Here is a 21,821-nt window from a genome sequence, read left to right as displayed (position 1 = left end):
AAATAATGTAGTTATTTTAACCATTTATTTGTACTTCTCCAAAGAAATCGTGATGACTGCCGAGAACAAAATGTTTCTCCAAGAGATTCATTTTTGTATCTGTGTTCATTTGTCAACACAGAAATATTCCTTTGTGTTTAGCTGTGTTTGTATTTTTAAATCCCCCACCTTTCCATTTCATCTGGAGCTTTGAATGCAAGTTAAAACAAATAAAGGCACAAAAGAACCTAGTAAGTGTTTTTTGTAAGAGGTTATTTAAGTATAAAGAAAGGTGATACTGAAATGCAAGACTCTTTAAAAGATTTTCCACTCTGAAACTTCCTGCAGTTTTTGTGCTGGTGGGTGCACATTACTGTGATTTTGTACATTTGACATCATAAATTAACCTATAAATGAATTAACCATAATGGGCTCTAGAGAAGATAATTCTGGAAAAATGACTTAAAATATGACTTGATACTTTTGGGAGTTTGCTGTAAAGGGCATTTTATGCTGTTTCATCTTACACTGCCAAATCTTCTGGTTTACTTCAGGGTGCAATTTAAAATGCTCCTAAAACACTTCTCAAGAATTATAGCATCTTTCCATATGCTATTTTGGCAGCTTTATTTTCTCTTTTACAGTTTTTAAACATAATGGAGAGCAGGGTTGGTGAAAGGTTCATGTTTTTCTTCACTGGCCTGCAAGAACCAGTTTTGTTCTTGTGCAGCAGACAGCAAACCCATTGCTGTTTATATATTTCCATGAAGTAATTGAATGAAAAGTTTTTATGATAAATTTTAGCCTGACATTGAAAATTTGGATTTCTTCCTACACTGCAGAGTTGAATAAACTATTAAAAACTTTATGAATCTATAAATCAGCATATTTTTTTCAATATTTTTCATAGATATTATTTGTCTAACTGAAGATTGAAATTACTGGTTGAGCATGAGGCCTTCAGTGCATTTTATTTTTGACACCCCTAGTTTTGCATGTGCAAATAATTACAGTGTTCTGTGTGCAGTCTGAATTTTCTACTTGGCTTTGCTGTTCCATGAAAATGGTATTAAATAGTAGATCAATGAATGGTGCCAGCTGTGGGCACAGAGAGGAAAGAAAATGTCTATCAGTGTTTATGGAAACATGATGAGTTTCTAAAATCCTGCACTTTGATGTTGTAGCACATGGAAAAATGCTGTTTGTTTTCCCTGGTTTTCAGCTGGATGAAGGGAATCCTGCAGTAGGAGGGGAATTTATTGAAATGTTCTCCTTCCCTGCATTCCAGCCCTGGTGGTTGTGGAGATAACTCCCTTTGGACCACGGCACCACAGAAAGGCTTAAGAAATATATTAATTACAGTATGAATTAAATTAAAAAGCAATTGCATCTGCAGTTCTTCAGTGCTGTTTTTAATTGCACTTTGCCATTAGCCAAAAGCAGTGTAAATATTGGCCCAACTGCCCTGTTGGCTTCTGGTAGTGTCTTTTAAGAACCCATATGTGAAAAAAGGCTGCAATTGCAGTGTTGGTGCACTTTGAAATAGCCCAAGTTAACAAATAAAATGTGTTGTTGTTTGTGCACTTAGGGAATAATGTTCAATTCAGATGGTTCCTTCTGTTTGCTCACTAATGGTCTTTATATTTTGTGCAGGACCAGCAGTGCACAAACATCAGTACAACAGCAATGCAGTGACAGACATTAATTTGGATAATGTTTGTAAGAAAGGAAATACCCTGCTCTGGGATCTGGTCCAGGATGAAGATGCAGTGAGTCAAATATCAGAAAACACTGTTTTAAAAAAGAAAATAAATACAAAATATTCATTGGCCTTTCTTTCTATTTGCTGTAGATCCATCTCTCTGAAGGGTTAATAAATGAGGCAGAGAAGCTGCTCTGTTCTTTAGTGTGCTGGTTCACTGACAGACAGATTCGAATGAGATTTATTGAAGGCTGCTTAGAAAATTTAGCAAACAACAGGTAACTTCAATCATAAATTATCTCTTTTATAAGTATCTTATTTTTATTTTTGCAACATACCAGAAATCCGAGTTGGCTATTTCATTTTACGGGAAGATAACTTAAACTAGGCAAAAGCAAAAGAATAAAAATAATTTCCAAAGTGTTGTGGATGTTTCTGATGCTCCATTTCTTTTTGTTTTGGTGTCCTGAATTTCTCATTTTGTTGCATTTGTCTGTTCTCTCTTGTTCCAGAGGTTATTGCTTTCCTGCTTTTGGTAAAATCAGGTAAAATCTGTACCTCAGTCAGTTAGGGGCTAGGTCAGGTGTATATTTTATACTGAATATTCAGATTTTGCACACAGGTGGCTGAGGTACAGACCAGTCTGTTAGGGGTCTAGTTTCTGTGAGGAAGGAGCACCTTGACCTCAGAGAACTTGTTTGAATATCAGCCAAAGCTGTGAGATTGTACTGGTGAAAGTGGAATTTGTTTTCATGACTGCTAGACATCACCTGCTGTGTTATGGTGTTACCTTTTTGCTGAGAACTGCATTTTTGAGATGAGCTACAAGCATGCTGAGAGATTATTCTCAGCTCTGTGTCCAAGGAGTTGCATGTAAAGAAATTGAGTTAAGTGTAGTTCAAGTTCAGAAAACTTCTTGGTTGTCTTGATGGGAGATTTCACAAGCACAGGAAGGACATGAGCCTGTTGGAGCAGCTCCAGAAAGTTGGTGAGAGGGATGGAGCCCCTCTCCTGGGAGGAAAGGGTGAGAGAATTGGGATTGTTCAGCCTGGAAAAGAGAAGGCTTCAGTCCCTAATTGTGGCCATCAGTTCCTGAAGGGACCTGAAAGAGAGAATTTTTACAACGGCCTGGAGTGACAGGACAAGGGGCAGTGGCTTCAAAATGAAAGAAATAGGTTTAGGTTAGATATGAGGAAAAAATTGTGATTGTGAGGCCCTGGCACAGGGTGCCCAGAGAAGCTGTGGCTGCCCCATCCCTGGAAGTGTCCAAGGTCAGGTTGGACAGGGTCTGGAGCAACCTGGGATAGTGGAAGGTGTCCCTGCCCATGGCAGGGGGTGGAATGAGGTGACTTTTAAAGTGCTTCCAACCCAGATCATTCTATGATTTATGATTTACAGTGCTTTCCTTCAGTTGGTTTGCTCACAGAACTGGAGCTTCTCAAAGGAATTTTTCAATGAATTATTTCAGTTTTGTAACAATCACATCTTGTCATCATTTTTCTCCCTTAGATCTGTAGTAGTTTCACTTCGTCTTCTTCCCAAGCTGTTTGGAACATTCCAGCAATTTGGGAGCAGCTATGATACACATTGGATAACAATGTAAGTAGGCCCCTGTCCCAAGAATTTAGGGGGTCTTTGGTGTATAAAACCCTTTGAAAGGTGAAGATAATACAGAGGTCAGCATTCCTTAGCAGAACAAACCATGTAACTGCCTGGTGCAGCTGTAGAGAATGGACTGACAGAATTTCTGAAGAGGTGACAGTGATAAGCACCAATTTTCCTTGGCCTTTTTGATGTGACATTTAAACATATGCCCAGTTCTGAGTTAGACCTTTTCTGAATTAGGGCCTTTAAGAGCAGTTTTCATGGGCTCCACAGGGAGTGTTCTGTTAGTCCTACCCCTGAAAATAGCATTAGGAAACCTTAAGGATTGCAAGGAAGAAGAGAGTACAGTGCTGGAAAATGCCCCTGAGACAGAAAACTGAATGTTCACTCTGGGGGTTACATGTGTGCCATTTTCCTGTAACAGCTGTCTGCTTCTTGGGGCTTTTCTGATCTTTTTAAGCAAACCATAATACCTTCTGTCCTTTGAATTGCCACAGGTGGGCAGAGAAAGAGCTAAATATGATGAAACTTTTCTTTGACAATTTGGTACACTACATCCAGGCAGTCAGGGAGGGACGGCACAAACACGCTCTGTAAGTACACAGCTGACTTGGGGTGGTTGGTATTTGATGGTTTGAACCAGTGTTGCTGCTGATGTGTTCTTGTAAGTAAAGGCTTTCTGTATGGACATCTCCTGCCTAGGGAGACAAAAGTCTGTAAAAACATTTTAAATGGCTCCTTTTTCTTAAAAAACTCAACTCTTGTGTCATTTTTTGTTAGATGTCATGTTGAATATTTGTGTGCAAATAAAACATGAAGGCTTTGATATTCAAGTTAATTTAAAGTGATTTTGTATACTAGAACTATTCAAATGTTTTAGTTTTAAAATTTGTCTTGCATGATTTTTTTGTTTGAATACATCCATCTGCACGTTCTAATCTGTGTGATTGAAATCAGGTGTATATAAACAAGCACTGCAATTTCCAGCTCCCCAGTCCCAGAGGAAGAGACTGTTCATGTTTTGACAGATGTCAAAGTCAATATGGACACCCACATCTGAAAAATGTTGCTATTTATGGGTCCAGTTTAACTCCTTCAAATCTAACTTCACCCTTTATGTTAGATGTTGCTTTAGTGAGGAATTACTTAGGAAGGTGGGATCCTTTAAATTCAGGTAAAATGAGAAATTGTTCTGCTCCTTTTACCATCAGTCTTTTACTGCATGAATAAAGTCTATATTTTTATATAAGTTATGAAAATATTTTCATAAAGAATATGTATCATGTGGAATTGGAAATCTAGAGTAGAAATATCAGCATTTTACAACTTAGGGGGAAAAACAGGGTAGATCCTGCAAGGTGACAAAATGATACACTTGAATTGAGCTGTAAGACAAAAAAACCCACTCCTATCCCCCTTCTCAATTCCCAAGAAAAAAGGACTTTATCTAGTGACAACTGTTGGGTCATTCTGCTCTTTGGGATGGTTCTGCAACACCTTCAGCTGGGGTTTGGGCCATACACTGAACTGGAAATTCAGAAAGAAGCTTGTAAGAAACAATTATTTATGCTTTTAAGAGACACAGGGGTGAGTAGGAAGGAAGTAATGGCAATAAACAACAAAAGAACCTTCAATTTTTTATCCAAATTTTCATTTAGATACAGCCACAGTGCAGAGGTTCAGGTTCGTCTCCAGTTCCTGACATGTGTGTTCTCAACTCTGGGATCCCCAGATCATTTCAGTGAGTATTTCAGGTTATCTTACCACAAAAGCACCCCAGAGTAAGGCAAAATACCTCTTAGCACTCCACGTCAGCTTAATATGTTATTTTAAACATACAATTTAGAATAATCTCTGAGACAGTTCCAAAAGAAGGAAGATTTTCTGGCAAAGGCACAGAACTAACGTTGGAGTTCAAATTCTGTTGCAGTTCTGTGAGAACAAATTTTCATGTTCTCTGTGCTGCAGTTTTTCTAAATAGTAGGATCGTAGTAATTACTAAAGGAAGATAATACATTATGTACTTATGGTACATAATAGTTTGTGTCCATAATGAGATCTTTTACTGGAGTACTATATTCTAAAAATAAATAATTCTTCATATTTTAATACTGTCAGATATTAATTTTCCTTATGAAGAAAGAAATTAGACTTTTCACAATTAATATTTGGGTGGTTTCACTATAGATAGTCAAATTGTCACACAATACATTTATGTGTCATGACCTCACAGAAAAATTCTGATTTTTCCGTGTGTTCTTGGGTTCTGTGGAATATTTGGTGTTACAAAGGAGTAGTTAAAAAGACTTCCCCAATTGTAGGGTTGAGTTTAGAACAAGTGGACATCCTGTGGCACTGCTTAGTGGAAGATTCAGAATGTTATGATGATGCACTACACTGGTTCTTGAATCAAGTACGGAGTAAAGACCAGCACGCCATGGGAATGGAGACTTACAAGCATCTTTTTTTGGAAAAGGTATGTGCAGAGTTCATTGCAACCTTATCATTTCAATAATGAATAGAATGTTTCATTCCATATCAACACCGTTTATGGCATTTAAATTGTTTCTATGGAAATTATCTCTTCTGTAGTCCAGGAAGGCCCTGCTTGTCATGCAAAGGTTTTCCTCTGCTTGGAGAGAGGAGGGGAATGGATTAGTGGGAATTCTTTCCACACTACAATTTACCTGAGTGCTTCTTTACAAATAGGCCATGTGTTTGTCTGCAGCTGTGTAGCTTTATTTTAATTTGGAAAAAAACTTGACAAAACTGTAGCTTGCTTTACGCTGTACAGCTCCACCTGACTGAAAAATTGATTTTTCTTTTTTGGAGTTGTCTACAAATATCAGCAGCACAGCCACTGAAAAGACAAACATGCAGAGCTTTCTCCAGGGGGTTCTGTTCTATCCATCTACTTTGACAGATGGCATTACAAAATGGATAGATTGTGCAATAATTAATGTAGTCTAGTTCTTTTCCAAGATGACACGGGTTTTTGTCTAGTTTTGCACATGGATAAGTTTTTTTGGGTGGATGTCACATATGCTAACAAGTTCTTCTGCTGTTCATAAGTTAAGCAGCTGATGTTGAAATGAAGTAACTTTTTTTCCCCTCTGCATTGTTACTGTTCAAATAATTGGTGAGGTGAACTGTTTAAGCCAATTATAGTTGATTTTTTTATTCTGTCTAAAACTGAGGGTATGACCTTTTTCAAGAACAAATCTATTTGATCTTCTACATTTGAGTGGGATTAATAATAGCACTGATTAGTAATAACAGTGCCAGTGAAAAAAATGCCCTGTAGTTGCTGTCTGTTCCAGCAGTGCCATTTTTTTGCATTTGTTAGATGCCTCAGCTCAAACCTGAAACCATCAGTATGACTGGCCTGAACCTCTTCCAGCATTTGTGTAACTTGGCTCGACTGGCCACGAGCGCCTACGATGGTGGCTCCAACTCCGAGGTGAGCCTGCCTTCTGCCTCTGGCTTTTCTTCTCTCTGCCACCTGTGGGTTTTGTCTCTCAAGGCAAAGATGGGAAACCACCCAAACCTGATAGCTGTTGCCTGCACCTCTTTGTGCAGTTTTTCAGATTTTATCATAACTGAACTGTGTCCGCTGTTGAGTTTAAAAAACAGGTTTGTAACATTTGCTTACCTAATGAAGAGTCAAATGACATTCTGTTAGTCATACTTAACTGTGACTAGAAATGTGTTGTAAAATGTGTCTCAATTTATGCATTATGTGCTTTAGAAGTTTTTTATCCAGAGCAATTACCTCATAGATAAAATTACATTTAGAATATATTCTCCAAATTGATTTGAGACATTTTTTTCCTTGCAATGAATATTGATTGTAGTTGTGGTTGTACAGCTTCATTTGGAAGTACTCCTGTTTGTCAGAAATGAAATTTTGCTATTTTGAATTTCAGCCAGTTCTCATGTGTGACTTTCAGACTGTTTCTGAGAAATTTAGAGTTCTGTAGTAATTGGTGTGTGCAGTGATGACAGTGCAAACAGTGGAGAAAATGAGATATTGTCATGATTGAGTCAAGAGGTAAAAAGAATGTCTCAGACCAGAAAACCCTCAGCCCCAGTAAAATAATGAGGCAATGTTTTGTTTCTGTGCTTGTTTTCCTTTTGTCCAGCAGCTGTGTGGCATGGACCAGTTCTGGGGCATTGCTCTGAGGGCACAGTCTGGAGATGTCAGTCGAGCAGCCATCCAGTACATCAACTCTTACTACATCAACGGTATCACCTTGCATTTTCATCTCTTTTTGCTGTTTGAAATGCTTTAAAGAATACCCAGCACTATCCTTTTATTATTCTCAGTATTAAAATGTGTTGTTCCAAAGCTGTGCCTGTAAATTGACTTGAACTGGTATTGCAGGTAAAACTGGTCTGGAAAAAGAGCAGGAATTTATTAGCAAGTGTATGGAGAGTCTGATGATAGCTTCAAGTAACCTGGAGCAAGATTCTCACTCAAGTCTCACCATTATTGAAAGAGGGCTCTTAATGCTGAAAACACACCTGGAGGCTTTTAGGAGAAGGTAAAAAACTATTGATATATTTGGATGCAGAATTTATTTCTATTCCTCTTACCATAATGATGAGTGTGTTAAGAGTGATTATTAATTTAAGGAATAGTTTCTCTGTGTAAAGGAAAGACAGTAGGGAATGATTGTGAAAGGTAATAAATAAAGTTTAAAAAGTTACCAGAGCTGGCCCTTGTTCTTGTATAAAAATGTGTGCATGTGTTTGTGTTTCCCATCCCTCAACAAGGAAACTTCTTAAAAGTTATTTTAATTATATTTCAAGCACAGTGAGGCTATCAATAACTTCCTCTTACTGCAAAAAAAATCCAAACAACTATTTGCAGGCTTTGTCTTTCTTTCATTGTTCAGCAAACATTTGTTCAGCAAACAAAACCACTTCTTTCATGTTTTTCCTAAGGTTTGCATATCACCTGAGACAGTGGCAGATTGAAGGCACTGGCATCAGCAGTCACTTGAAAGCCCTGAGTGACAAACAGTCTCTACCTCTAAGGATTGTCTGTCAGCCAGCTGGACTTCCTGACAAGGTGAGGGAAAATCCCTTTCCAGGCTCACTCACTCCTGCTCAGTGCTGGTACCCAGAGCTCTCTCAGGAAAACCAACCACCTCTTTTCTTTCAGATGACCATAGAAATGTACCCCAGTGATCAGGTGGCTGATCTCCGAGCAGAAGTCACACATTGGTATGAAAATTTGCAGAAGGAGCAGATAAATCAGCAAGCACAGCTGCAGGAGTTTGGCCAGAGCAGTCGCAAAGGGGATTTCCCTGGTGAGCTCTTCCTACCTGGAGATTTTGCCTTTACCACTCAAATGATTGTGGGGGTTTTTTCCCCCAGATACCTTAGCTAAGCAAGCATTATGATTTATTTTCTTTAGCTGTAGTTCAAATTAGTATCACCCTCACTTCTAATTAATAGTGTTGTTTCTTAAGCACTGCCATTTATTTGAAATAGCAAAGAAAATGGAAATCCTTGAATCTGTCCAAATTCCATGTTCCAACAGATTTCCCCCCACATTATTTTTCTTCTAGTTGTTTGAATGATGTTATTTTCTGTAAACTGGAGATTCTGTTGCACATGACTTGGTAAAATTCTACATTTCTGTATATCTTATTCTTATTTCATCTGATTCTTCTGGCTCTGCCGTTGATTCAGAGCTTGAAGCCACAATTCAGATTCTTAATTTATGCTCTGTATACACGTATTCCAGTCAGGTGAAAGATTTTCCTTACTCCTGCAATTGCTTTTTAATTTATGGTCATCCAGTAGCAGAAATGATTCTTTTTCCTGCTTTGAGGAAAAAGAATTCCTAATTTGGAATGTCACTTTGCTTTGTATAGTGAATATGCATCCTGGTTTTGTTCCCTCTTTGTGTTTGTGAGTGAATGAAAATTCCTGCTTTATCCTTCAGGAGGATGTTATATCCCTGATATTATATATTACAGCATTCTTACCAGTTATTGCTGTTCAAAATGTTTTTGAATTTTCCTTATGTTTTCTTGGTTTTTCTTTCTCATCATAAGCATTAGCTAGCATGTAATGAATGATTATCTGAATAAATTCTGTCCATGAACAGCTCTTTCCAACACCACTATTAGTATATGTTTAAATATGTTAAATATATGATTTAAACTTGTTCTTCACAGTTTAACAACTTCTAAAAACCATGTTTTAATGAGACACAATGTAACTAAACCAGACTGAATTTTGGACACATTAATTGCCTTCTTTGTAGAATCCTTTTCCAGCCACTCATCAGAAAGAGTTTATTAAAGAAACTGTCTTGTTTTCCACCTCATAGCAGAAAATACTTATTTTTGTGGTAACTGGCATTTTAGAAAGCTGTGGTCATGTTGGGCAAAGTGTGCTTGTTAGAAGAGAGGCTTGGTTGTCTGCACCAAATGGAGTTTAATTCTTAATCTTTTGATTGTTCAGGTTTGTTGTTCAGAGTTCTTTACAGGGTGTTCTTAGTTTTTCCCTTCTGAAGTGGGTATGGCTTCTTTGGTTCCAACTTACACTTAAGTAAGATTAATCAATGTTTCTTTGTGTGCTACAAGGGCATTTTGCTGATGATCACAATCATTTTCCATTATCCTTCTGTGGCGCAGTGTCATTTACCACAAAATATGGAAGGCATGTTTGAATTTTTATTATAAACACTTTTCACTGCAAAGTAGGGTGACCTGTTAGGTTATTTGTGAATACAAATGCAAGTAAAGTAAATTTATACAAGTAAATTTAGTTTATTTATGCAAGTTTAAATTAGTTTAATGTAATAACTATTTTTCTTAAGAAAATGACATCAAGTTTTTGCCTCTGCTGAGGGGTGTACTATTAAAACTGAAACTGAAACTATTGCAGAATTTTGCTGAAATAAGCTTTTATCCTAGGTGGCCTCATGGGACCTGTGAGAATGATTTCATCTGGGCACGAACTGACCACTGACTACGATGAGAAAACTCTCCATGAGCTGGGCTTTAAGGACATGCAGGTACTGCCAGCATGGGAGCAGTGCCAGGGCTTGGCTCATGTGTCCTGCAGCTGATTGGGGCTGGATGTCATCAACCCCTGGGTGACAACAGCTCAGAACCCCTGTGGGGCTGGGTGCCATCAACCCCTGGGTGCCATCAACCCCTGGGTGACAGCAGCTCAGAACCCTGTGGGGCTGGGTGCCATCAGCCCCTGGGTGACAGCAGCTCAGAACCCTGTGGGGCTGGGTGCCATCAGCCCCTGGGTGACAGCAGCTCAGAACCCTGTGGGGCTGGGTGCCATCAGCCCCTGGGTGACAGCAGCTCAGAACCCTGTGGGGCTGGGTGCCATCAGCCCCTGGGTGACAGCAGCTCAGAACCCTGTGGGGCTGGGTGCCATCAACCCCTGTGGGGCTGGGTGCCATCAGCCCCTGGGTGACAGCAGCTCAGGGCTGGAGTCTCCCCAGCCTCAAGGGCAGAATCAGGAGTGTGATTGATGCTTTGTGGGGGCTGACCTAGAACAGAGGCTAGACAGAGCTAAAGAATAAAGTAGGGATTTATTAAAAGTATTTCCTCAATGGAGTCACCTTGGGCAGCACCAGAGCCCAGCCAGGGCTGCACCCAACATGAACCAAAATAGTTCCAAAAATGCACGAGTGCTCACGGGGTCTCTCACTGTGATCAGCTTTGCAGATTGCAGTTCATTGTCCAATCCTAGCTTTAGCCCATGAAGTCCCATCCTCCTTGTTTTTCTCTCTTCATTCTGCTATTATGTTCCTGGGCCTGAGATTTGGATCATTTGTCCTTGTCCCCAGCTAGAGAAGGGATTGTTTTGTCTACCCACTGTGCAGAGAGCTCACCATCCCCTCATATGAAACTCAGAAATACACACTAAAGCAGCACAGAATCTGAAAAACCTAAAAGCTAGGTTTTAGGCATTCATGAATGCCTAAAATCTAAATTTTTAGGTTGAATGCCTTAAGTGAAAGCAAACCCAAACTTTAGGGTTTGAATGTCTTAAGTGAAAGCAAACCCAAACTTCGTTTGTGGCACATGCTGAAAATGCTGCAAAGCCAAGATTTCATTACAAAACAAAAATTTCTCTTTAATTTTTAAAGTCTGACCCTTGTGGAAACATTCCATGGCTTGTCATGAAGTTGTGTCTCTGTTGCAGATGGTGTTCGTGTCCCTCGGTGCCCCCAGGAGAGAGCGCAAAGGTGAAGGTGTCCAGCTCCCAGCCTCCTGCCTACCTCCTCCTCAGAAGGACAACATTCCAATGCTCCTACTCCTGCAAGAACCTCATCTTACCACCCTCTTTGATCTGTTAGAGATGCTGGCCTCTTTTAAGCCTCCTTCTGGAGAAGTGGCTATGGAAGACAGTGAGGTAATTCAGAGTGATTCTATTAGAACAATCACATTTAAGTTCTATTTCATTGGGAATGGTTTTCCTCTGTAGCCTGTTTTTTGTCTACTCTGTTCTGTTGCTAGAGGTGTTTATTGCTCATTCACGTGCTAAAATCTTTGTAATCCTCCTTTGTTCTTAGCAGTAATATTGTTCTGATACATTTGAATGTTCTAAATATTGTGGAAGCTATAAAAGCAATTCTTAAGAAACAATATTGATTGTTTAAATAGATGTGGTGACTCATAATGGGAATTGGCTTGAAAAGAGATTTGTAAAGTTTTATTGCAAAAGCCCAAGCTTCATCTTGTATGCCATCATTAACTTGAGGGAAATTAAATCATATATAGTACATTTGAACCTGTAATTTATTTATAAGTTTTATCTGCATTTAAATATTTCAAAATACGTGATATGATTTAAAGATTATGTAACTTAGTTTCTTGCAAGCTGAGACCTCAGTTATCATGTCCTAATTATGGATTTAGCTATTAGATAGGAAACAGCTTCTTAGTTACAAATAAATACATTTCTGGGCTTTGAAATGTCATTTTCTCAAAGAAGTTCACAGTAAGAATGGTTCTGGTTTGGTTTGTCAGAGTGCCAGGTGTGAAGAGCTCCATCTCCATGCAGAAAACTTATCCAGACGTGTCTGGGAACTCTTAATGCTCCTACCAACGTGCCCTAACATGCTGCAGGCATTCCAGAATATTTCTGATGAGCAGGTGAACAAAGTTTTACATGTTTATTTCTATTATACTTGAATTTTTTAGCATCCAGTGCTTTAGTTGAAATTTCCACAAATAGGAATGTAGTGTAGTAAATCTGTTAAGTGTGCTGGGACAAGAGTAAATCTAATAAATCTAAAACTAAACAGAAATATCAGGTTAGCTCCCAAAGTTTGTTTTTATCATCAATTTTCAAAGTTTATTTTGGAAATTAATCTTTTGCTTGGATGGAAAGAGCAGTTCCTTCAGCTGCAGCCTGGCTTTAACACTGTGGCTGTTGTGATAGTGATACTTTTGTACTCTGTTCCTTCAGTTCATAGCATGGGTTGCTTGGATGCACAGCTGATTTCTTGTCCTACAGATGAAAATATTATTCAGCCTCTTGAAAAGTGGTAGAAATTACTTCCTAACAGATTTTAGATATTACAGCTTTTTATGCACACATGCATCAAAATTTTGGTGGCTGTTACAGTGTGACACTTGCTTTCCTCTAATGTAAAATTGTATTTTAGCATATTATAATGTTGCCTTTTCATTATTCAGATTGTTAATCATGTATAGAAATCTGCTTTAAATTGTTTAATTTTCAGATAACAGATGAAATTAAGCCCCAAATAATTTGTCCATGCCACTTGAAAAATCCTCTCCCTGAATTTTTAGACAGATGAGCATTACCTATAATTGTATTCATTGTTTTCTGTCTTTTTTTTCATCTTTGAAGGGTAATGATGGCTTTAGCTGGAAGGACCTTCTGCGAATAAAAAGTGCCCATAAACTTTTGTATGCCCTGGAGATTATTGAAGCTTTGGGGAAGCCCAACAGGAGGATAAGACGGGAATCTACGGTGATTTTCTTGCACAGAATCTCTGTGCTTCTCTGAACCAAAGCATATGTTGATAGTTTATTTTATAATATTACAACTCTTGAGCTGTTTTTACAGTTAATCTTGTTTATCTTTAGGGAAGTTACAGTGATCTTTACCCAGACTCAGATGATTCAAGTGAAGATCAAATAGAAAACAGTAAAAACACGTGGAGCTGCAAGGTTTGTTTTTCCTACAGTATTCCATTACACCTAAGACAATTTTTCAAGAGAAATATAGAATTAAAACCCATTTAAAACATTATCTATCCTAAAATCTTTAATCTCAAATTTAGGGATAACATTTGCAAGTTTTTCTGTGTTATCAGCCTTGTAAATTTGTGGTAGCCATGTGCAATTATTTCATTTGTTTTCATAAAATATCCAGCTGAATAATTTGTAATTTATTTATTAATTTGTAAAGCTTAGGTTGGTATCTGACTGATCTTAGTGGTATGTCTGTATCTGCTTTTTCTCTCATTGATTCCATAATATATTTTCAGTTTGTTGCTGCTGGAGGGCTCCAACAGTTACTGGAAATTTTCAATTCTGGAATCCTAGAGCCTAAGGAACAGGAATCGTGGACTGTGGTAGGTGTTCATTCATCCTTTCTCTCCAGAAGAACATTCCTGGTATTTGTAAAGACTTCTAATATTTTGAGCCTTTGTTACAGTTAATTTTCTGTTGTGAAATAGATCCATTTTCTGATTGAAATCACCAGAGTCTATGTAGTAGCATCTTTTTTTTTTTAATATTTTATATTCCTGGAAAAGCTTATTTTAAAAAAGCAAGTATATATATACTTCTGCTTTTTATGTTTTAAAACTACCCTTCCTCTTTCCCTATGGATTTTGGGAAAGGTTGTCTATTCTTAAAATTGTAGAACTTAAAATTGCAGCTCGTGGAACCTTAGAGGGTAAAAACTTGGGTTCCTTCCTCAGGAAAGGTTGCAGCTGCATTGATATTACTATAACAGATCATACTTCTTTAAAGAAGTCAAAAGTAGCCAAACAAGAATGGAGGATTTATTTATTTTTGCTCTTTTTTCTGCTTATTTTAGGGAAGGCTGTTATTTGGAGAATTATTTATTTTTATCTGTGTTAAAAGCAGTAATCTGTTAATTATCTTTCCCTTGTCTAAGAGGCCAAGAAATACCATTTTCCCTTGCTGTCAGTGAGACAATTAGCATAGTGGCTGTGATGCTAATAAAAACACTTGTCAGTAATGAACATGTTCTATAAGAATGACTAATAATCATCTTTTTCATTGAGCTACATTCAAGTTACTTTTGTTTTTTCCCCTTTATACCTTGCTGAGGTTTTCAGTTGCAAATTCCATAGCAGGCATTGAATTACGTGTAAAATAAACCCCTCAAAACTGCAGATTTCTTTTCCTTGCCCTCCCCAGTGGCAGCTGGACTGTCTTGCTTGCTTGCTGAAGCTGATCTGCCAGTTTGCAGTGGACCCCTCAGACCTGGATCTGGCTTACCACGATGTCTTTGCCTGGTCTGGGGTGGCAGAGAGCCACAGGAAAAGGACGTGGCCGGGCAAGTCCAGGAAAACAACGAGCGACCACGTCAAGGGCCTTCATATCCCCAGGCTGACAGAGGTAGGAGACACACAGAGGTTCTGTGAGCTCTAGCAAACAATTCCCTTGCTAAAAGAGGAAATGTGAAGTCCTTTTTAGTAGTAAAATTGTGCAGTGGAAAAGTTAGTAGTATTAATTGAGCTCAGTAATATGATTTGTCTCTTAGTTGTTCTCTAGAAAAGTATTGGAATAGTTTTAAACCTGGCAACCAAAAGGTGTTTTTTTGGTGATTGATGAACACATTAATTGGGAATTCAGAATTCCAGTAGTTTGTCCCTGTTTCTTAGATTTTGTTTCCTGAATTGATCAGTCCTTTTTTACAATAGCCTATTATTATTAACCTGTATTTATAAGGTGTGCTGTCCTTGTCCTCGCTAAATCCATGTTAGATTCCTTTAGTAAACACTAAAATAACTTTATTAGGGATATCTGAGTGAGTGTGAGCTTACCTGCAGCTGTGAGCCCTCCTGCCAGATTCCTGCATGCTGATTTCCTAAGGCAGGCCAAGCACATGGGATATTTTGGCATCAGGGAAACGTTGAGTGTAAATTGACTTTCTTGGGCACAGGACCAGCTGCGACTGCCAAAAAGTGCAGGTCTGAACTCTGAGCTGGAGCCAAACTTCCCCTTTGTTATACCTGGAAAGACCTTAACTATTCCGTAAATACCAGCCATTTTTTGACAAAACAATTCCCTAAATCACAGGGCTGCTGTCATACAGGGAACTTACCATATATATGAAGTTTTTGAACATGTAAATGGTGTTGTTGCTTTCTCTCACTGGTTTTAAATTTCTAGTTGTCAATCAATTAGTATTTTTGACTGCTGTGGATTTTATATTTTAATATTTTAAGATTTTCTTCAGACTTGGATTTTAAAATTCTGTGTAGTCTGTCACGTTTGCTAAAGATGAATATTTCAAGAGAGTGGTTAGTCAATAAAATGTGTTGATCACAGAGATAGACAAAATTTAAGTGTCCAACCTCATCCTTAGCCATGTCTCCTTAAACCTAAGGTTTTTGAAAGGCTGCGAGTAGTTTATGCTTTAAAAAAATACCATGTTTTTATTAAAAAGATTGAATAAATGGTTGATTTTCCTATTCAGTTGAATTGTCTTCTTTAGAGAATGAAATTTTAGCATCTAGACCTAGTCAGTGAAACATGGGATTTTAGCTCTGCTTTAATAAAACCAGTAAATTGTTAACTGTGAAGATGCTGTGATTTGCCTTTGGCCCTCCTCCTCTGCACAGGTGGGTTTATTTAGATTCACACAGTGTGTATAATTGAAAAACAGATCAAAAAGCTTGTTGTTATATTAACTTGTTTTTTTTTTTTTTTTTTTTCTTTCGACTTCAATTTTTAAAGGTGTTTCTTGTACTTGTCCAGGGAACCAGTTTGATTCAGCGACTTATGTCAGTTGCTTATACATATGACAACTTGGCACCTAGGTACAACATCTTCTTACTTTTGTGATAAAGGCGATCGAGTGTGCGCATTTCACCGCTGCTTTAGTCAGGACCCCAGGGCTCTGCCAGCTCTGCTCCCTTGGCAGCCACGTCAGACACGGCTCCAGAGGCTGTAGACTTGCTTTTCTTAGTCACCTCCTGCACTGGCAGGGAGGAGAGGGGTGAGAACTCTGTGGTCAGGGTGTAAGGCATGGATGTATAAAGTATAAATGATGTAAATTCTCAAAATCCCTTCTTGGTTTTCTCCAGAGCCTTCTTAATTTCAAGGCAGCGTAAAGGAGAAATTAAAATAAATTCACTTTCATGTTGCTTAGTTGTCTGTCAGTTTTGACTTATTTTTCCCATCCTGCTGATACTGAAGGCAAAATCTGACCTATTGGAGATTTTGGTCCTGTTGCCTTTTTGTCCTGAGAAAAGCAATTCTGTGTAAGGCTGCATTGTGGCAGGCAGACTGATGCTGGGGAGGTCAGGTTTTTGCTACATTGGTGTTGTAGAATTGATTCCAAGTGATGGATAGTTGTTTTACCATATTTTTAAAAGATTGTTAAGGACATTCAGAACATTTCTAGTCTGCAAGTTGCTTAACTTTGACCTCTAGTTGAGTTGCAGGAAAAATTTTTAAGTATATATGCTATATTTTTGGTTTCATAACCTTTTATTGTAATTAATAAAAATGGAAGTAAATAAATATAAACATTTAAAGTTTGTAAATGTTTATTCAGAGTGTGGTTCCTTTATGAAGAAAACTAGATTTCTTCTGTATGGGTCAGTTATTAGCTCTGACATCTCTGTTTTGGATAAAATAAAGAAGGGGCTGTGGGTGCTTCTCCTTGGCTTTTAATCTTGTAGTCAGTAAAGCTTTATGGGGGTGACTTGAAGATTTTCATAAATTTATTATTGTTGCTAATTTTGAATACTGCAAGCAATGAATCCTTTTAAGATGAGTGATTTTCCAAGTGGTAACTTAAGAGTAACTGTGCTGTGCCTTGTGTGTACTTGTATTTCTGAGTGCTAATCTGGTATCTTCTGTGATAAAATTCAAATTATTTTCTCTCCTTCCCATCAGGGTGTTGAAGGCTCAGTCTGATCACAGGTCAAGGCATGAAGGTCAGTGCTGCAAAACAGCTGTGTCAGGAACTAATAACAGGGATGGCAAATTGATGATAATTTATTATTTGGATTTATTCCACCATTGGAATGCTGGAAAATCGTTTTACTCCAAGGAAATATCCCTGGTTCCTGAGGGAAATGCAGTCTGGGTTTTTTCCCCACTCTGGATTCAGGGTGAAATCTGGTTGAAGTTATTCCCCAAACCACTTTCCAGGGAAAATCCACTCCATGTTTTCCCCCATATGGATTTCCTGTGAAATCTAGTCCAGGTTTTTCCCTGAGCCCCTTCCCAGGAGAAATCCAGTCCACTTTTCCTTCAATCCCAATTCCAGGAGAAATCCGGTCTGGTGTTTCTTCAGTCCTAATTCCAGGTGAAATCCAGTCAGGTTTTCCTTCAATCCCAATTCCAGGTGAAATCCAGTCAGGTTTTCCTTCAATCCCAATTCCAGGTGAAATCCTGTCAGGTTTTCCTTCAATCCCAATTCCAGGTGAAATCCAATCAGGTTTTCCTTCAATCCCAATTCCAGGAGAAATCCTGTCAGGTTTTCTTTCAAGCCCAATTCCAGGTGAAATCCAGTCCACGTTATCCCCCAATTGAGTTTCCCAGAGAATTCCTGTCTGGGTTTTTCCTGCTCCTGTTTCTGGCTGAAATCTCATTGAGATTTTCCCAGTCCTCTTTCCAGGCTAAATCTCATCTGGATTTTCCCCCATTCCTGCTCCTGCCCCTCATCCCCACATTTTACCCAAGACTAGGAAAGTAGAAAATTCAGTTTTATTTTGGGAGTGAAGCTGGGGCAGTGGTTGGAAGCATCTTCTGTTCAGTTTTTCAGCTGCTTCCCTCTTGCCAAAACATTTCTTATTGGGCTTGTGGCAGAAATTCCATGTGAGAATTTTCAGCTCAGGTTGCATCAATGAGGAGAACAGCAAACTCAGACAAGTCCCACACTGCACTTTATCCTGAAGTAATAACCAATGGCAGAGGTATGCAGGCAGGATCCTATCAAAATGTAACAATTTGCAAAAAAAGAAAATTGGAAATTCAGGTGGAGGTTAAGTAGAAGATGAAGGGGCTACCAGGAATAAACTCTGGTTGCACCTGAAAAATTAAATTTAGACTCTATTCCAAAAGCAGCTTTTTAAAAATTTTCCACAAGGAAAAACTTCATTGTCAAAACAGTTGGGGTCCTATCCCATAAAAAGCTGTTCTTGGTCACATCTGTAATTGGGTATTCAGGCCTTGTTTACTGGAAGTCAATCCCAGTAGATATTGGCCCCAGAAATTGCTGCCATTCATGTGATAGATCAGTGCTTGGGCTCTTGCTGCTGGCAGTCTCTCTCCTAAATAATGAAAGAGGAAAAATGGTTTCTCTGTTGATAATGCCTTCCAAAAATGGGATGTTTGAAAGTGTAGTCCTTGAAAGTATGCTGGCCTCTTTACCAGAGGAGAGGTGACACTGGATGGAGTCTGAAACACTGCAGAATTCTCATTCTGATTTCATTACAAAGACACTAGCTGAGAATTTCCAAAGTTACTTGGGGGCTGCAGGATGATTGCAGTGGAACTTCTGTTTGAGCCAACACAGACATGGCCACAGGAATCAGTACAAAACAGGAAATAAACGTGAAGATGTGTTGGAAAGCACAAGCTCACAGGTCAAGTAGAGATTTAGGAAAATACTGTGCCCCTCACTGGTAATATTTAATCTAATTGGGTGGTCATCATCAGTACATTGATCAGTATTTAATCAGAATATTGGTAAAACTCTGAGGTTTTTTGTATCCTGTGTACCAAAAGAGATTTTGTCTTGCCTGTTGTGACTGAAATAAATGTCATTTTGGGCTGAAGAAGTGCTGTGCTGACAGTGGGTTTCTGCTCCTCTTGCAGTCACTCACTATTCCATGTGGCTCTTGGTGAGCTGGGCTCACTGCTGCTCCTTGGTGAAATCCAGTCTGGCTGACAGTGACCATTTGCAAGACTGGCTCAAGAAACTCACCCTGCTTATTCCAGAGGTATGGTGATGGGGAGCTTGCTGCTTTCCTAATTAGTGTCATTACCTTTGGGCTGCCATTCCATCCAGGATGTGTTTTCCTGCTAAAAGTGGCAAGATCTGCTAAAGTTCCTTGCAGTGCTGGCTAAGAAGTGACCACTGGAAGGTGGCACCTGTGCTCAGTGGCACCAGGTTTTAAACTCTCACCTTTCTCCTTGGCTTCTCTTTGAAGGTCATTTTTTCATTGTCATTTGTTGAAATTTCTGGGTCATTTGTTGAAATTTCTGGGTGATGCCACCTGACTTGAATTAGCTGAAATATACTTCCCCCATTATGTTTTTTACATTATTAGATTTTTTTATTATTTATTTTTCTATATTAGAATCATGGAATGAGAGGAATGAGAATTTATATAAAAATCTTTGTTATGACCAAAGATTGGTCTAGCTTTAAGTAATTTTTTTACTAAAGCTAGACCAAAATTTTACTAAAGCTAGATTAATTTTTTACTAAAGCCAGACTAATTTTTTACTAAAGCTAGACTGAAGATGTTCTACAGGCTTGAATGGAATGAAGGCTTAAAAATTGCATCAATTATATTCACAATAGAAATTTTTTGTATTTACTGGTGATCACTTAAAGGTGCAAGGTGGACATGATGGGATAATTCTTAATCTGTTGTTTTATTGCTCAAGCACAGAAAAAGCTTACAGCCTGGCTCCATTTAAAATCCCTGGAAATGAGAGAGTGCAAAGTTCCAAAGCTTCATTACACTGTGGATATTTTTCTTAATAAAAGGAAGAAGAAAATAGATTTTCTAGTGAAATTAAATTAATTAGTAGTTATGAAAGAGTAAGGGTAAATTCAGGATTCACATAGACTTCCTTGATTTGCCAAATGTGATATTTTCTATTCTAGTCACTGCAGCCATTCCCATGGAAAATACATAACTTGAGACACAGGGCACAAAGAAAGAATCTTTTTAATTAAAATAGCATAATTTGCATTTTTCTGTAAGCAGTTTAAATGCACATTATTTATAATCCCTGTTTTAGAAAGACACATTCAACCCTGATAACCTCTTAGATACTATGAGAAGAGTTTATGTACCCATGAAAGAAAAACATACAAAAGAAAAAATCTTCAAAGAATGTTTGTAATCAAGTAATTTCATTGTTTTTCCTAGACTGCAGTTCGCCACGAGTCCTGCAATGGTTTGTACAAATTGTCTCTCTCTGGCCTGGATGGGGGAGACTCAATCAATCGCTCCTTTCTGCTGCTGGCTGCATCAACTTTATTGAAATTTCTCCCTGATGCTCAAGCTCTGAAACCAATTAGGGTAAGAATTTGAGAACTGAGAAGACTTTCTCATTGAGAAATTTAAAATTAATATAAAAAAGTAAAAAAAAAATTAATATAAAAAGGAAAAAAATTAAAATTAATATAAAAAAAGTTAAAAATATAACAATACAAAAACATAATTTAATATATATATTTTACTTATTATATAATATAGATATATAAAATATAAAAACTAAACATGGTAGCACATTGTTGTGTCTGACATACTGTTTCAGATACACAGAGATATGAAGGCTTCTGCTTTAGATGTTTCCAGAAACTTTCCAAAAATGGTTAAACTGTGACACTGCAGTAATTTACAGCTTGGCTGTGCCTGGAGAAATGCAGGACAGCTTTTGGGAAGTGCTCTTGTTCTTAAATTTCAGTGTTCACATACAGAGATATTTTAAAAAAGAGTTAAATTAAAACAGTCAACTGAACATTTTGCAATATTTATCTGCTTTTCAGGAGAGTTTAAAATTAGAAATGTATTTAGTAGTTGAAATCAGCCCGAGTTTTTCATGTTTTGTCTAGTCTAATCCTGAATATTTTTGTGATTTGCAGTGGGTGGGATGAACTCCACACTATTCTACAAATCTTTTACAGGTCTGACAGATCATCCTGACAGTTTTTCAAGAAAATTAATAAATACTGCAGAAGAAAAACAGAGCAGACACTGTTACCATTGTAAAATACATTGTTCTTATACTTACCTTAGAGGCTTGAAGAAAGTAATTCTCTTGTAACACAGTTACTGGCTTCCCTGTGCTTTTTTAATACAGTTATTTTGGCTTCTACTTCAGAACAAAAGCAATTTCTTTCCACAGATAGAGGATTATGAAGAGGAAACTGTGCTGCGACCTGGTTGTAAGGAGTATTTTTGGCTGCTGTGCAAACTGATTGATAACATTCATGTCAAAGATGCAAGTCAGGTGGGTTTGCCTGGCATTCATACCAATGTTTAATGCTTTTAATTTGTGTCTTCAGACATTTTTTGTTAAGCTCTGATGGACTGCTGTGAGCAGCTCTTGGATGTTTG

At 38.0% G+C, this 21,821-nt stretch overlaps 1 protein-coding gene across 14 annotated transcripts in view; it reads left to right on the top strand.

The window, feature by feature from the left end:
• The window catches only part of USP34 (ubiquitin specific peptidase 34), a 111,215-nt gene that overhangs the window by 53,112 nt on the left and 36,282 nt on the right, over positions 1-21,821 (top strand). For 8 of the 14 annotated variants that reach the window (XM_064415638.1, XM_064415644.1, XM_064415641.1 and 5 more), the window contains 23 exons: positions 1,633-1,748; positions 1,832-1,959; positions 3,191-3,280; positions 3,784-3,879; positions 4,945-5,027; positions 5,608-5,762; positions 6,633-6,746; positions 7,429-7,531; positions 7,671-7,830; positions 8,234-8,360; positions 8,454-8,601; positions 10,222-10,322; positions 11,474-11,683; positions 12,301-12,426; positions 13,151-13,273; positions 13,390-13,473; positions 13,794-13,880; positions 14,698-14,898; positions 16,243-16,325; positions 17,410-17,450; positions 19,339-19,463; positions 20,628-20,780; positions 21,610-21,714. In XM_064415638.1, coding sequence (XP_064271708.1) covers positions 1,633-1,748; positions 1,832-1,959; positions 3,191-3,280; positions 3,784-3,879; positions 4,945-5,027; positions 5,608-5,762; positions 6,633-6,746; positions 7,429-7,531; positions 7,671-7,830; positions 8,234-8,360; positions 8,454-8,601; positions 10,222-10,322; positions 11,474-11,683; positions 12,301-12,426; positions 13,151-13,273; positions 13,390-13,473; positions 13,794-13,880; positions 14,698-14,898; positions 16,243-16,325; positions 17,410-17,450; positions 19,339-19,463; positions 20,628-20,780; positions 21,610-21,714 — 2,759 coding nt within the window. The remainder of the gene's footprint in view (positions 1-1,632; positions 1,749-1,831; positions 1,960-3,190; positions 3,281-3,783; positions 3,880-4,944; positions 5,028-5,607; positions 5,763-6,632; positions 6,747-7,428; positions 7,532-7,670; positions 7,831-8,233; positions 8,361-8,453; positions 8,602-10,221; positions 10,323-11,473; positions 11,684-12,300; positions 12,427-13,150; positions 13,274-13,389; positions 13,474-13,793; positions 13,881-14,697; positions 14,899-16,242; positions 16,326-17,409; positions 17,451-19,338; positions 19,464-20,627; positions 20,781-21,609; positions 21,715-21,821) is intronic. The other 6 variants (XM_064415639.1, XM_064415636.1, XM_064415646.1 and 3 more) reach the window with 2 other exon arrangements.

The sequence above is a fragment of the Passer domesticus genome, chromosome 3 (genome assembly GCF_036417665.1).
Source record: "Passer domesticus isolate bPasDom1 chromosome 3, bPasDom1.hap1, whole genome shotgun sequence".
In the NCBI taxonomy this organism is placed as follows: domain Eukaryota; kingdom Metazoa; phylum Chordata; class Aves; order Passeriformes; family Passeridae; genus Passer; species Passer domesticus.
This window is presented reverse-complemented; position numbering and strand designations above follow the sequence as displayed.